This window comes from Alligator mississippiensis, chromosome 5, assembly GCF_030867095.1.
Source record: "Alligator mississippiensis isolate rAllMis1 chromosome 5, rAllMis1, whole genome shotgun sequence".
Classification (NCBI taxonomy): Eukaryota; Metazoa; Chordata; order Crocodylia; family Alligatoridae; genus Alligator; species Alligator mississippiensis.
Window position 1 is genome coordinate 118122645 of NC_081828.1, and position 16693 is coordinate 118139337.

General features: G+C 40.8%; 1 protein-coding gene across 1 annotated transcript in view; it reads right to left on the bottom strand.

Moving 5' to 3' along the window:
• CNTNAP2 (contactin associated protein 2) overlaps window positions 1–16693 on the bottom strand; it is a 1295029-nt gene that overhangs the window by 189711 nt on the left and 1088625 nt on the right. Inside the window, exon 16 of the mRNA XM_059729349.1 lies at window positions 6394–6564. Within this exon, the coding sequence (XP_059585332.1) occupies window positions 6394–6564 (171 nt within the window). The remainder of the gene's footprint in view (window positions 1–6393; window positions 6565–16693) is intronic.

A 16693-nucleotide genomic window follows, 5' to 3' on the forward strand; every position in this document is an offset into this window, starting at 1 on the left:
AATTCTAGTGCACTGGAGCAGACTCTATTAATTGATTAAGTAATTAATTATTGTGCTCCAGTATGTATACACTGTATCTCATGTATCAGTGTCCGTGCACTTAAAAATGGCAGTGGGGTCACTTGAACTAAAGCTTGTTGCCACCACTTTTAAGCACAGGAGATGCGGTGGCACATTAATTAGAGAGGTTCTCAGAGCCACTTTAATTAAAACACTGCCCTTACCCCACCCCCAGAGCACATGTAAAAGTGCCTGGAGTTACTAGATTTAATGCTCATTAACTAAAGTGCATTAATGCATGTGTAGATGTGTCTGCTGATGCTTTTAGAGAGGAGCTAAATTTTCTCATTTGAAATTTGGTCTTTTCTGCATCACATTCCATCTAGGAAGCAGCTTTATTTTTAACGATAGTGCATACACTTCTTCAGGCGTTTCTAGTTCTCTTTGTACTGGGCTAAGAGAAGAATTAGTTAATGATGCTATGAAATCATTTGAGTCAGAAATTTCCCTGAAGAGCACCAATGTTTTTGTATCTACTTTTAATGCTTTTCTATTGGTCCCAGGGAAGAAGAGCTCCCTCAGTGTCCCACGCATCATTTGACATGTGGCTAATGCAGCATGTTTTCCTAGGGGGTTGATTTTTCAATGTAGTGGTCTTCTGGTAGGAAAACAAAATAGCAATTCAATTAAAAAAATACAATGAAGGTCACAGAGGTATACCCATCCAGTTGCAAACATAAAAGGATGGAAAATGCAAGCCCTATGTGCATAAGCACATGGGACTTGAAATAGTAAAATGCAAAACTCATTGATATGGTGGAGTTCTATCTTAGGACAGCTCTAGATGAAGAAGCTATGAAGTTATTAATTATTAGCAAGAAAATATGGTAATCAGGGATGTGTTGGGTATTTAAGCTGTGGGAAAGAACGGTATTTAAAAAGAAGCATATGTGCATCCCTGGCATCAACTCCCTGCTTAGTCACTCGCTACTGTCTGACTTTGGACAAGTTACTTGGGGCTGAACTGAGCATTGCAGACATAGCTCAGTATTAGGGACAGTTGGGGTGCCGTCTCCAAGTGGAGCTTTGGGAATCATAATCCCCTCAAAAGGACACAGACCAATGAACAAACTCATCCATGTGCCCACAGACAATCTAATTAAGTAGATGCACCATATGCTCCTTTTTGCAGTCAGCCAGCCCACTCTACCGACTGCTGTGAATGGAGCTTAGCCACAGGTCCCTGGAGTGAGCTGTGTTGCATGGAGTGGTGGGGCTGACTGGGACTACACTGGGAAGTGAATGAGGAAAATCTGTGTTGTTCTTCCTTCCTTCTACATCTTTTCAGAGACCAAATGTGTTTAACTTTAACTTATTATTCTTGTGTAAAACTAACGTCACAAACGAACCTGACATAGAAGTAACTTTAGGCTCGGTTCATTAATATTTGTAAAATACTTGGAGATGGTAGGATGAAAAGGGGTCTCTAGGCCCCCGCGCCACTCCACAGTGCTCTGACCTTCCTTTCTCCTCTAAGGGGGGAAGGAAAGAGAATGACTGGGGCTCCCTGACAGATCACATAGATGTGGTGAGGAGTTATAGCGCCTGGGTCATGGGAAACTGGTGCCACCTTAGTCAGGGGGGGGCATGTGCCCCCCCAGTGACCAGTCAGAGACCTGGGGGGGAGGTCCCCCCACATCCAATCTCGTTGCTGGGGGCAAGGTTCCCCCATGACAAATCTCACCAAGGGTGGGGGGTGTTCCCCTGTGCAGCCGATCATGAGGTGGCTGATCACTGCAGCTGCTTCCGGAAGTGGCAGCAGAGACTGGGATTGAGATTGGTCCTGCTACTTCCATAGCAGCAGCAGTGAAAATTATTGCCACTAGAGAAGCAGGAGGACCTGTGCCACTGTTGGTGCTGCCATCATGGGAGCTGAGGCAACAGTTGGTTTCCTCATGGTGGCAGCAGCGGTGGGAACAGCCTTCTCGCCTACTGGAGCTAGTGGAAGTTATCAAACAAATCTTCCCCCCCAACCACACTTTGTAGCACTACAGATAAATATTTGTCCATAGCCTTGGTCTGTCCTACTCAGAGCTGCAGATATTGTGCATCTATTCTAGAGTCTTTAAAAAAAACAAAAACAACCTTGGCCCATGTACACATTAAATGGATCATGAAAAACCATGCACATGAAAAGCATCTAAATAAAAATATTAACAGTAAGAGGAAAAGAGGGACCCAGTTTCTGCAAACACTCATAGATAAGTTTCACTTTATCTAACCACCACCTTCTGAGAAATCTTAGTTGGTGCCAGCTGACCAGTAGGCTGTAAAAATAATTAGACTCTGTAAATTTACTGATGTATGTTAAAAAAAATCAGGAGCGGAGATAATTCTACATCTCTGCCAAGTGTTCCATGCATAGTGACAAGTGAAACTGCAAAGGGGACTGCATGATAGATGGGCCAGCCAAAAGCCTCAGCCTTACTCATAGCAGCATTTTATCACTGTGTTCTTCATGAAAGCTCTCCTTGTCAGCCATATGGGAAAGTAGTTTTTCAAATCAGAAATGCATTTTTCCCCTTAAGACAACAAATTAGGGCTCTGCTGAAGGGAAAAGTACGAGAGGTGCTTGTTCTGTAGTGTTCCTTTTGATTTTTCATATTCAAGAGAGTTAGAATATGCTTTACTCTCCATGTGAATATTAGGACCTTGGTGGGGCTCTGAGAAAGTTAATCTAATGAGCACAGCATGTGACAACTTTTGTATCAAAAATCAGGCAGGGATTAGTAAACTGCTTTCCAAAATTTGAATCCAAGGATCTTAATGAGACAAAACAGGTGAGCTGTTTCTGGAAATACATTCACTGAGTGGAGCAAGCCAAATAAAATACTAACTGCTTTAGAGGATATCAATTTGCAAACTGCCATGTTCAGTTTACACAAACAACTTATCTGTATGCAAAAATGCACAGACTGTCAGAACTCTTTTCTCCAGATTACATATGGTAATGTACATAACTATGTTAAGGACAGCTATGTTAAATTTGAACTTTCTGCAAGTACCACAATACTCATTTTGTCATTCCTTCTAGTCTTTATTTCTTGTGTGAATTTGAGAATTTAAAAAAGTGTGATGTGCACAAAAACATTAACTTCAGATGGTTAAATTTGTATCTATGAAGAGGCAGTAATTGGTACTCTGTATGAAGCACCCCTCATTACTGTAAACATGGGATTGAAAATAAGATGGTTGTTGGTGTTTGGATTAAAGACCTGTTGACTGCCATTAAGTAGAATTTATTAGGGAATGACATTCCGACTTCAGAATTTGGTAGATTTTCGCTGACAAAACAGAACTCCTGAAAACTGAAATATTTTGGATTCAACGATGCATAGCTCAGGTTTCAGTGACGTCCATTAGGTGATTACCTCCCTTTAAGAGAAGAGACCATGGTGTACCATGGGAGATGGAGGCTGTCCAATGAACGTATTTCAGTCCATATGAATAATGGGAATTGTAACTTGCAAATAAAAACAATTCTGATTTTGATGATATTAGTTCAGTTTTTGGCCTATATATTTTCATATTCAAATTTCTGTTAACTATGAGATTAGCTGAAAGAACTCAAGTTTTTATCATCAACTCCATTCAGTATATTGTGAAAATCAAAAGCCTTGTTTTTGTTTTAGACAATAAAATAATCATGTATGCTTTACAGCAGTGGGGCCCAACCCCCTTTGGCAGGCGTGTCACAAATTAGCCTTACACTGTCCCCAAGTGCCACTCCAAGTCCCCTCCCTGGCCCAATCAGCTGCTCTGTTTTCTGTTCCCTGCCTGATCTGCTGCTCTTCTTTCTGCTTACTGCCCAATGCTCCCTGCCTAATCTGGTGCTCTATTTTATGCTTCCTGCCCAATATGCCACTGTGTTGCCTGCCCTTCCCAGTCTGCTGCACACCACGCACACAGGCTGCTCGTGCCTGTGGCATACATGCTGCAGGTTGGCCACCCCTGCTTTGCAAGTTGTGTATGCAGATGAAGTTTTGGCCTACGCCCTGAAGAATTAACAGTGCAAGGGTCTGACTCAGAAATATCAGAACATGTAAGCACTTGTTCATCTTTAAATACATGCAAAGATGCCAGTTAAGTCAGTAGGATTCAAGCAGCTGCTATTAGCTAAATGTGTACATAAGTATATCTTGACTAAGAACAGATTTAAGCACATACTTTCCTGAATTGGTGCCTAAAACCCTAATCCACCACAAGATTGAGAATACAGGTACACTTGATCTGAGCTGAAAGGCCGAGATATACACATTAATCATAAAAAAAACAAGATTGGAAGGAACTTTAGGAGATTATCTAGTCCAATCCTCTGCTCAAGACAGGACCATCACAGTGCAAACCATCCCAGTGCAAGCCATCCCAGAAAGGGACTTGCACTGCCCAGCTAGAGCAGCCAGGTGCAAAGACAGCTGGGGGAGGCAAAACCACCATCCTCCCCCTGGTCCCTCAGGACACAGGGGAATTTTGCCCAGCATGCACAACTCATGAGTCATGCTTCTGGTACTTGAGGCAGTACTTCAGAGTCAATGCTTGAGGGCCTCACAGAAGCAATTAATTTTAAAGATTAGTTTGTGAATATATACAATTTGGTCAATCCACAGTCCAGCTCTTTTTATCCTTCAATCTCAATGTGTTAAAAAATGTAAAAGCTTAACAGGATGATTAAAAGGGTTCATCCATTCTTTGTCCTCAGTGGAGCATTTTTCTTTAATACTTCATGAAAAAAAACAATTGGGTGTTTTGTACAAAAACTCTATTTTCTTTTGCTAGAGTTCAGAGACTAGCAGTTATAATACAGAAAGAAAAAGCAGGAGATAACCTGGAATATAGTAAGTAATAAACTACAACTGACATTTGTTTCAGATAAAGCTCAGGGTATAAGAACAAGCAGGTCTCTGAATGCCTAACTTTACTGAATATTAAATATAATGGTGTATAAAATATATCTTTAAGAATATCTTCAAGTTTATTATTAAAGGGACAGAAATTTTGCTCTTGCAAATGAGTGGAGTTCCACTGAGTCCAGAGGATCTGTGTTGATTTTCATCAGTTGTGGATATGGAAAAGTGGAATCAATAAATGCAAATTCAAATTCTTTTAGTGAGTGCCTGCCCCTCCTCCCCGCCCCACATCAAAGAAGAAAAAAAAAAAAGGTCTGTCACTCAATCACTTTTTTTATTTTGGATACTTGATCTAGATAACCATGGCCTCAATACAACTTCTGAAATGCATGCGTGCAGAATTGAAAGGCCTATTTTTGGGGCATGGCATTTTAGTTAAATTCTGTTGCACCCCAACTTGTTCACTCAAATAGGATAATGTGCATTGGGAGCAAACAGAGTCCTTTTACTCTCCTCTTTAAAGCCTTAGGCACTCAACTTCATGAATACCTATTTAGTTAGACCCTTGGCCTCCCTGCATTTTTCTTGCAGTGGGACTGACCCGGCACCTACTTCAACACTGTAGGAATATGTAGCTGCACTTGCTGCATTCATGTGATCTCTGATGTTATAATGGTCCATTAGGGAGCTGTTACAACAGCTGCATGTTTTAAATCATCCCTACAGATGTTTCATTTTAATGTGAGCGGTACATCAGATTGAAGAAAAACATAGATGACATAACACCACATTCACCCCTAGCTTTACTACCTCAGATCTACCAAGCAGAGCTACAATACATTTGAGGATCTGAGCGCTGGAGTCTTCATTTGTTTTGGAGCCATTCAACTATGCATACTATTTTCATTTAATTCTTTATTTGATTTAAAATATTATATATTCTGGATGTTTAACATTTATCTTGCATCTCTAATTGCAGTTTTTCAGATTCGTTTTTATCACTAGTTAGGCATAAAGGATTGGTTAATGTTAAAATGTTTACAGATGACATTTCTCACATTTTGAAATCTTTCCCCCATCCTGCTAGTCTTAATTAGAATAATATAGCTATCTTTTCTTCTAAAAAGTAGATGTAGAATATGACACACATCTACTACTCCACACCAAAATATACTTAACATTAAAGGAATACATTGTCATGTAATTTAAAAAAACCTTCCATTTTAGGAAATGTTTATAATCATTTAATTTAGTAAATGTTCCTCTTTAATGTCTTCCCCTTGATAAATAGGATCTTTATTATTTCTCTTAGTAATAGAATTCTTAAATAAATTGAATTAAGTAGGCTTGACATTTCTCCTTCATCTTTCCACTACATTTACCAGACTTGTACACTTTGTTGAATGAAGGAAAATTCTTAAACCTCATCACCTTACACAAATGCGCTTTTGTTTCTCAAAAAAGATGTCAGAGAGAAGATACTTACATTTTAGCTCAAGTTTGATGAAGTCTGTGTTCCCCAGATTTTCAAGAAACACTCCATAAGGGGCTGAAGTTTTGAAGTAGAAGGAGATGTCTGCACTGGTTTCCCCTTGGAATGTGGAGAAGTGAAGATACGATGATGGAGTAATGAAAGATGCAGCATTCCAATAATTTCCTGCAGAGATGGGAGGGACAAAATACATATGTGTGTATATATATCTGTTTTTTAGTGCTCTTTTAGAGCTATCACTTAAATAACCAGAGTGGGGATCAGTGGGAAGAATAGAGAAGGTGAAATTTGTAATAGTAAAAGAAGTTAACATATTCTCACATTCAAAAAGATATCATTCAGATTCTAAAAACACCTTGCCCTTTTTCTCTATTTTGGAAATTGATCCAGCTCCAGTGTGTGGAATCCTGTGTACATTCCCAAGCTCTTGATTTATGAAATTAGTATTAAACATACATTTTTGTGCCCAGGGGCCCCGATCCAGCAACGTTTGCTTAAAGTTAAGTATTTACTAGTAAGGGTGTGTGAAGTGGGCCCTATTCAATTTGGATTTGGCCCAATCAGGGACAGTGAGTTGATTAGTTGATTCAGATCACTGTCCCTGATTTGATTCGGCAGAATCTGAAGATCCGAAGCTGATTGAGAGAATCATCGATTTGGACATAGACACAGCTTTAAAAGTTTTTTCTACAGACCTTGAGGTAGCAGGCACAGCTCATGATCGCTGTGATGCTAGGGCACATGGAGCGTCCCACAGGAGTGCAGGGGGTGGGGTGTCCCTCCATGTGCTCAGCAGTGAATCTAGAAGTGGACCAGAAGTACTTCTGCTCCACTTCCACGTCTGCTGGACAGTGCACTGGGGGGCCCCCTCATGCCTCTCCAGCTTGGCGATCAGCACAGGGGGATCCTGGGTGTCCCCCCACCCCAGACCCAGAAGGCACCAGTCACTGAGCCAGGGGGTGCGCGCTCCCCGACAGACCCAGAAGTGGTCCAGAAGTGCTTCTGAACCATTTCTGGGCCTGCTGCCAAGTGAGCTGGGGAGCCCCCCACCGTGTTTCTGTGGGACACTCCATGTGCCCCACCATCACAGCACTGACGAGCCCCTGCTACCTAGAGGTATGTAGAAAAAACATTTAAAGTTGTCTCTATGTCTGAATCTCTGAATCTTTCTGAACGTCTCTGAATCAATGTGGAGGGAAATGATTTGATATGGAAAGATTAAAGGGTCCTCTGATTTGATTGGGATTCAGAGATTCGGCCATTAAATTGGGCCAAATCTCCACCGAATCGAATCAGGGACCGAAGCTTTGCACTCAAGCTCTATTTACTAGCATGTAGGAAGTCATATTAGTCATGGGAGATCAGGCCCATGATATAAATATGCATGCAAGTGATGATTTAGGAGACCACCTGGTCTTGTGCACGGACAAATATTTGATTGCATGCATTCATTATTATTTATGTAACTTTTCATATTCAGTCACATCAACTAATTTGGAAAATCTAGCTCTTTACCTTTTTCTTTTTGATTTTATCCACATGACAAAGTTACAACAGAAAAAGAATAATACAGAATGGATACATATATTTAATATTGCTTCCTAATAAAGCTTCACTAGAAAAACTAAATAATAAAAACAAAGATAATTAGACAATTTTGATTTTAAACAAGAGGCCAATGGCTTGCAAAGACTAGTGTGTGTGTGCACGGATGTATGCACATGTTTGGATAAGGAAGACTGAGTAACTGTTACAGTGATTCTATTTCTGTCACATATACTGTATCCAGAAAGTTGAGAATGATTTATTTTTGCAATTCTAAAAATGCCTAGATTGTTATATATACAAATAAAGTTATAATCAATTTGAATTTCACTTATCAACCCAATACAATAGCATAATTAACAGTCCAGCCAACAAACATAGCAGCAAACTCCTTTCTGCTCCACCCAAATCCTATATATTCAGCCATCCCTAGAAGTCCAATTAAACAGATGCTTGATACAACATTTACATATATAATATTGTTTCACTGGTTAACACTGGCTAAGTATTAGAATATGAGCGGATGTCTTGCAACCTTAATATTTGATATTCTTGATGAGGCCACACTGTTGCTTCACACTTGGGATTCTGGTGTTCACTGCTGCTTACTAATTCTATATTAGAATTTAAATGAAGTATTTGAATTCAGCAATTTTGTATTTTGGTTTAAACACACTTGGGGAGGGGATTTCTTCTGGACTGTTCTTTTGTTTCTTTCTGTCTCTTTCCATCTCTTCCTATTCCTTTGAAGTATGGGGAATAGATGGCTTCAAATGAGCAAACCAGTTTAATGAATCCTAGATACAGCCGTAACTGGGGACATGGGAGAGCTTAGTATAGTGGCAAAGTACCTTTTTAAATACTTTGATGCAGAACCTTTTGGGGACAACCAGTTGACTGTTGTAACTGGTCTTCAGTGAAAGTAACTCTTAGGCTAGGGACAGACATTACACATAAACTGGTTTAAGTGATCAGAAACTGGTTTAAACCTGTAACAGAACAGATGTTCAGTGCACATAAACCAGTTTCAAAATGGCTGAAACCGGTTTGAGATAAACCTGGCTGAATGTACTATCAGACTTAATTGATTTGGCTCAAACCGGTTTATGCAATGTCTGTCCCAGACTCCTTGCTGGTTTAAGTTAAATCATGCTCCCCCAGCATCCCGGCATGCTCTCTGGGCTGGGTGGGGATTTCTGCTCCACAGCAGGGCTGGCCCCTCCCCTCTCCTCCCTGGCTGCAGCTTTGGCAGAGACTTGCAGGCACAGAGCATTGACCTGGCTTCTCCCTGATAAGCAGGGATTATTCCCCCTGCCCCTCTGCAGACACCTCAGCATTAGCTAGGAGACCAAATGCTGGCTACAGTCTGTGCTGTGGGAGACGACAAAGGCACATAGGCTTTTTGGACTAATCAACAGGTAGCTTAATGTCCTTCCTTGGAAGAGCTGTTTAAGAAGAGCTTCATTAGTTAATAGAGAGAGGCTTTGTTTTGTTAATGGGTTGATAAACACTGAATTAGGGGTGATAAAAATTCCCTGTTGAGTGGCTCAGCGGGGGAGGGGTGTGTGTGGAAATAATCAGAGCGTGGTGCTGGGGCCTGCCCACACCCCCCTCAGCTCAGCCTTGTAGAAGTGAAGGGAGGGCTGCTCTAGTGCCCCCCCAGCTTCTAGTCTGAGCCACTGCAGGCATGTGCCTGAATTTTTTCAGTCCAGAGGGGAAGTCTGTTGCAGTTATGAAGTGATTTAGCCTACCCAGGTTAGACTAACTTGCAAAGATTGAATTAGTTCAGGCTCTGGCTTTTTGAATATCTGTCCCTAGCCTTAGTAGATGTAACTATGTGTATGCAAGCTGGTTGGTTCCAGATTAGGTACCTTCTATTATTTCAGTAATCATTTTAGTATTCCAGATGGATCTGTTCAAAGAAGAGATGCTAACTAATTCTTAGGTTCCTGTTTTAAAAGTTGCCTGGATTACATGAGCAAAAAGGATATCTATGCATGTAACTACATTTTCATTCAGTGACACTATTAAGGGTACAGGGCTGCTTGCATCTCACACCTTGTACTGTTCTGTTTTTTCAGAGTGCACCCTCTCACATGTTAAGTCAGTCTTTGGTGGACTTTGAATTCATTTCTCATCTACACAGACTATGAGTTGGTTATGACAAGATGCCCATGACCAACAACTCTCAGCTTCCAAATGATTTTATTAAAAGCTGTGTGCTCAACCTCTCTTCCAACTTTTCTCCTACTTACAGTGGCCCTCTGCTGTGTACACTGGACAGATGGGGTGATCCCTATGTGTAAGAGTGAATAAAAAGTGATTTGACATCAGTTCCAGAAAGACACACAAACCTATGGAAGAATACTTTAGCTTCCCTGTACACTCCATAGCTGACCTAAGGACTGCTGTTCTCAGGGAGAAAAAAAAATTAAAAACAAACTTGAACAGGAAATTGTGGAACAAGAAATCATCCACAGACTGGATTCTGTTAAGGATGATCTAAGCTAGGGGTGGTCAATTTGTGGTATACATGCTACAAATGTCATGGGCAGCCAGTGCCATAGCAATGAAGTTTGGCATCTGGGGCAAAGCCTAGCAGTGGCAGCTTGTTCTTTCCCCGCACACGGATCCGATCGGCAACCCTCCCTTGGCCCATGTTTGTCCGGAAGTGCATGCAGTGGTGGGAACTGCCCTTCCCCCATCCCTGCACCCTCCAAAATGAGGCTTGCGGCTCTTGCGGCTCCATCCTGTACCCCACCCCAGCTGGGCAGTGCCTGTTGGTGCCCCTTCACTTCGGTTATGGCACTGCGGGCAGCTTCTCTGTATAGCACACAGCAGGATAGGAGGTGACAGGCAGATAGGGAAGGGAGAAAAAGCAGAGCAGCAAATCAGGCATGGGAAGGGGATAAGAGCAGCACTTGAAGATGTTGAAGGGCTAATTTGTAGCACACCTGCCAAAAAGATTGGTCCCCTGCACTGGTCTAAACCAAGACTACATATTCTTATCTCATTACCTGGTTAGCTTTCATAGCCCCTATGTCCCTCAAGGGGTTCACTGCTTTACTTTTCTCTCTCCTACCCACTCTGCCTAGCAATGTCCCTTCTTTTTCCTCTCCTTTCCCTACCTTTTGTATTTTAATCACTGATTTCTATTTAGAATCTCTATTCCTGCAGTCCTTTCATAGCATCTGTTGTAGTATGCTGCTGCTTACAAAAGCTTATGTATCCCTGATTTAGTTAGTCTATAAGATACAAATCTACCTTGCCTGCCAGTAAAAGATATCACCAAAAAACCCACTTGCTTTTTGCATATTTCCTGGACCATCACATTCAACACTCTAACACTGCTATACCATTTGTAAAGGGAGAAAGAAATGCCAGAACACCCTCACACCCATTGGTCTCAAAGTGCTTGAGTCTGTTGACTTTACAATAAAGAACTTCAAGATATGCCCCAGAAGTTTCCCTTTTCTAGAGGCACCAAAGTACTGATACATTCAGGTTTAATACCCTTTTTGCTGTTTGCTTTCATGTATTGATACCTTTCCATATATTGGAAACATGCTGTTATTGGACTTAAAGCATTCACCCCTTGGCTTTGCCCATGCAGTGACACCTACCACATCCTCTTAGTCAGCTACCCTCCATCTTCTTTCTTATTATGACTGAAATTCAGGCACTAGTGCCATCAATTTCCCTTTTATATTCAACTCCCACTGAAATGGAGAACAGCAATAGCAGAACTGTAAAGGACCTCAGTGCTTTTAGCCCCACTAGACAATAGTATTGGAGAACTAATGTTGCAATGTCAGGCAGCCCTTATATATCATGATAGACTAAAATCCTTCAGGGACCTCATCTGCAGTAAAACAGATTTTACATCAAAATCATTATGTGAATAAAATAGTCCCCTATTCCAGTTAAGATGAACATGCGAACAGGAGACTGCTCTGTGTCACAAAGTAATGGATTGAGAATATCTATACAATTATGCTCAACAATTCAAGTATTTTTCTCTCGCTGTGGGAAAGAGGAATATACACACATACTATTTGCAGTGTCTGCACTTACTGTACAACAAATTATTACAGCTCTGAAATAAGTCTGAGGTTGACCTGAGGGAGAAATCTTAGCTCTGCTGAAATCAATGGCAAAATTCCCATTGACTTCACTAGGGCCAAGGTTTCACTCTAGCTTGGGATTTTTAGAAACCACATGAAACAGAATTTGTCAGGACTACAAAGTGATGATTATTTACACTGTATCTGACCATCACCAATTATTAAAAAATGAAAAAAACAGATAAAAGGAAATCCCACAAAACTATAACCAGCTGCCTGACATATTACTGTTACTATTAACACTCAGGCCCCTGTCACACATTACATTTAAGATGTAATTAACTGTCATGTCTTAAGTAGTGACCTGGCCACATGTTCATTCAATTAATTCCAGGATAAAACCAGGAATAAGCAAAAAAGTTATTACAGAAAATACGTCTAATAACTTTGTCACTGGTTCCTATTATGCCATTAATGGGACCTTTGGCCAGTGCCCCTGGCCTCTGGAGCACACTAAGAGTACTTGTCAGCTGACTGGGGGTCCCAGATAGGGGAACACAGGCCCTGGCTGGGAACAGCTGTGTCAGTGATCAGCATTCCTAGCCATGGGGACACACCATGAGCCCCTGTGGCTCCATCAGCTAATAGGGCTCCAGCCACAAGAGCAGAGATTGCTGGTACAAAGGGAGCCTGGGATCATGATTCCAGGCTCCCCCTGAACTGGCAATATGGCACAATAGGATCTGATGCTTGATTCAACAGGCACACCTCTTGCCATGCACGTGTGACATGGCAGGAGGTGAAATTATTGCAATCACACATCAGAAACCATTGCACCTTCTTTTTAACGAGTGAAAGTTATTTGCCAGGGATTACAGTGGAACTCCTGATTGAGAGAAGTCATATTCAATATAAGTATGGCAGAATTTTGCCCAAGGTGAAGCATGTGAAATGCTGCACGATGGGGTTATAGCCTGAGCAAGTGTCCTGGCATATAACAGCCAAAAAAAAAGAAACAAATTAATTTCTGTTAACAAATAAAGAATTGAATTAAGCACCCACAAACTGTTCAATACACGCAAAAGAAATAATTCTCAAATCTAAAAGATGATGAATGAAATAATGCTTAACACTAGCAAAGCAGACATTCAAGGCTAAAATTACTCAAAGAAGAGCACCTAGATTAGATATCTATTTTCAAGGACATCTTTAGACCAAAAAAACAAATGGCTACAAGTCTAGTATAAGACCTGCCAAGAATTTCTCCACCTCAAATAATGAGTTCTGTTTTAAAAATGGAAGTTAATCAAGTCATGGTGTATGAGACATTAAAGGTAAATCAGATTTCAGAGAAAATAAATGACAAGCCTAAAACAGTTTTCAAAAACTGCTGCCTGCAATAACTCTGTTGCATTTCTGGGATATAGCAGTTAAGCATAATACATTTTGGCCTCTTTTCACTATAAAGGCCTCTTTTCACTATAAAGGGCTCCTATAAAGAACAAGAGCTTTTAAAATTTAGGAAGATGAATGGAATCTGATAGAATCAGCCACCTTTGACAGACTTAATGGGAAATTTGTAGGGATTTATATTTTCAGGAACAGACAGACATCAGTATAGCCAGATGTAGACATATAACACAGACTAAATCCAGTACTGGAGAGCTCTACTTATATTATTGATTATAACCTCTTTGCTTTCTGCACTGTTTCTTCCACCCAAACGAATCTGTGCAGGTTTGCCTTCTGAAAATCTAATGACCGCACCTTCCCTGAAGGCCCAATCCTGAAGAAACTAAGTGCTCCTCCAAATTCTTTTGACTCTTCCAAACTTAAAATGCCAAGCTTCCCTTTCATGTCCTGCCAACCTTGACCTGTCGGTTGTACCTACAGAGGATACAATGATTGTTATGTCTCTAGGCACAATCAGTCCATGATGAAACACTCTCCTCTCTCATTGCAGTGTTCACATTCAACCAAACTGCGTATTAGTGATAACAGCGATGGTGGTTTCTGTCAATTAGACCCCTGTCCCATGGGAACTGAACTGTGATTGCTAATAGCAAATCCCTTCTACATGTTTGGTCATTCAAAAATAACTAGCGTTTGGTCACTACAGACTGAGACTAAATTTGAACAAGCAACCTAGAGATGAAATCTTATACATCCTGTGTCTTATATCAACTGGTATCCCAGATCCTATGGTCACTGATGATGGGTAAGTCAACTTCACCAAGATTTTAAAAGTGCAGTATGACAGCATGTTAACTGACATATTTCGTCTGACTTTAGGGATCGGTATAGAATGTGACAAGTTATCAAATGGCATATGATTTATGTGACTTCAATCAATGACTATATACACAGAGGGCAATGTTTGATTTACTCTGCCAATCACCATGTTTGCTGAGTCAAAAGGAAAATGCAATCACATTTGTCAATGGGATAGTGGAGTCAGTGATAAGGGAATTCAGTGATGCAGAAAGGTTTCCAGCATTTGCAGCGTTACTCACAAACATCCTTGCAAGATCATTTTTCAGAAGTCTCCCCTCCTGGACAAAACATCTACTCATGATGCACACCTTATTGGCTGCTAGAATCATTACTTTCATCCATCAAAAGGTCCTGATCTGGCATGGCTCACTGACTGCAATGTGTTAAGGGAGCTTCAATGTGCACAGCAACTGGTGTTCTCTCACTGGAAAGTTTTAAAATTTATTTTATACTATTTTTTACAGCAAAGTTATCTGAAAACATCAGCCTGATCATCTTGGTGCTATAATCAGCACATAGAGTGAGATATTCATTATGATGGAGGGATAGTATACCTTAAGGGAACAGCAGTTGTCCAAAATCTTATTACAGATCTATAGGAGTGCGTTCTCCCCTACTTGGCACTTGCAATAGTCATTTAGAGCAGTGCAGAGTGACAATATGATGCTACCATTCTGATTTTATCACACTATGTACCCACTCAGCCTCACCGCATATGACAGAACAACAACAAAAGGTGCAAGGCAAAGTGAAACAAGGCCAAAGTGGCTGATGGGAAACAACTACATATAGTGGATTGGTTCCTCAGTGATGCTGAATTTGCAGCACAGGGCTGTGTCACCCAAGGATTCTTTTCTGTGGACAGATATTTTGACTGCCCTTTTGAGGCAGATTTCCTGTTGCACTGTGTGGTCTGTGTCCATCTGCTACCACCACATGTCCCATGAACATGGGATCTGGAACCAACTCCCAAGGTGCTCGCTCCTACCCTGGGGGTCTTCAAAAGGAGGCTAGACAATCACTTAGCCGGGGTCATTTGACCCCAGCATTCTTTCCTGCCATGGCAGGGGAGTCAGACTAGATGATCTGCTTAGGTCCCTTCTGATCCTACCAACTATGAAACTATGCAATTATGAAACTTGTTACTGGTCCTACTGATACAGGAACTCATTCAAATCCCCCAAGGAGAACTCAGATAGGGGTTCTGTCATATTCCCATTGCAGTTAATAGCAAAACTCCTATTTAGTTTAGTGGAAGCAGGATTGAGCCTACAGTCTTGAATGCACATATAAAGAGAAGCCTGTTTGAATTCACTAACAATTAAACCAAATCAGGGTTTACAGGAATGCAGTAAGATCCAACAGGAAGTGCTCTGAAATGGACTTTGATAGCAAGTGACAACTTTTGTGCTTTTAAAAATGTCTAGCAGAGGTATAAATAAATCTGTAAAAATATATAGAACAGTCTAAAAATATAAATAGTTATTTGAAGTCCTGAGATTCATAAAAACAGTGAAGGAATCTATGATAAGTAACTACTGAAAGGTATGCCAGTGTTTCAGGTATTTCTCTAATCTAACATCTTTTAAATGTTTAAAAATAACTCTGCAAACAGTCATCTCAAGTTTCCGTGCAGCAGAGCAATTTTTTCATACAGAGATTCAGATGTGGGATAGAAATGTTCAGGTATCTGTTTCAGGCAAGAGAGAGGAAGAAGGAGCACTTTTAGACAATTTACAAATTGTGACATAAACCTATGGTGGGGGGAGGGCAGGGAGGAAGTCTGACAGGTTAGTCACAGCAAAGGCCAGATTTTCAGAATAACCTCTACTGTGAAGATCTTTATTTTAGAAGGAAAGGGTGGTCTGTGGCTACGGCACCGGACTGGGATTTAGGAGTTCTAAATTCAGTTCCTGGTTCTGCCTCTGCCTTTGTGACCTTGGGTAAGTTGTATAAATCCCTGCGCCTCAGATTTCCAGGTCTCTGAAATGGGGGAATACAGCTTTTTCTCCCATCCTTTGTCAACACTGTCAAATAGGAGCTTTGATTCTGCAATTACTGGGTATGTACAAGCCTTAGGCCCCTGCTTCATATTACATATAATACAGAATTAACTAGTGAATTGCACAATAAACTTAGATTGGCCACACATGCAAAATGAGACCAGCCACAAGTGCAAAGTAATTAGCGCACAATGAACTGGTTAATCACACAATACATTTAGACTGGCCACATGTGCAAAGTAATTATCACATGATAAAGAAGGACTGTCCAGCTATAAAATGAACCAACCAGCTGTAAAGTTAGTGTTTGAAAATGTGTAATAACTCAATAGATGGTTTCTACCTAGCTTTAGTTCAAATGAGTACCAGGGTCCTTACATTTAGATCACCCAGGGCTGTGCTGTTCTT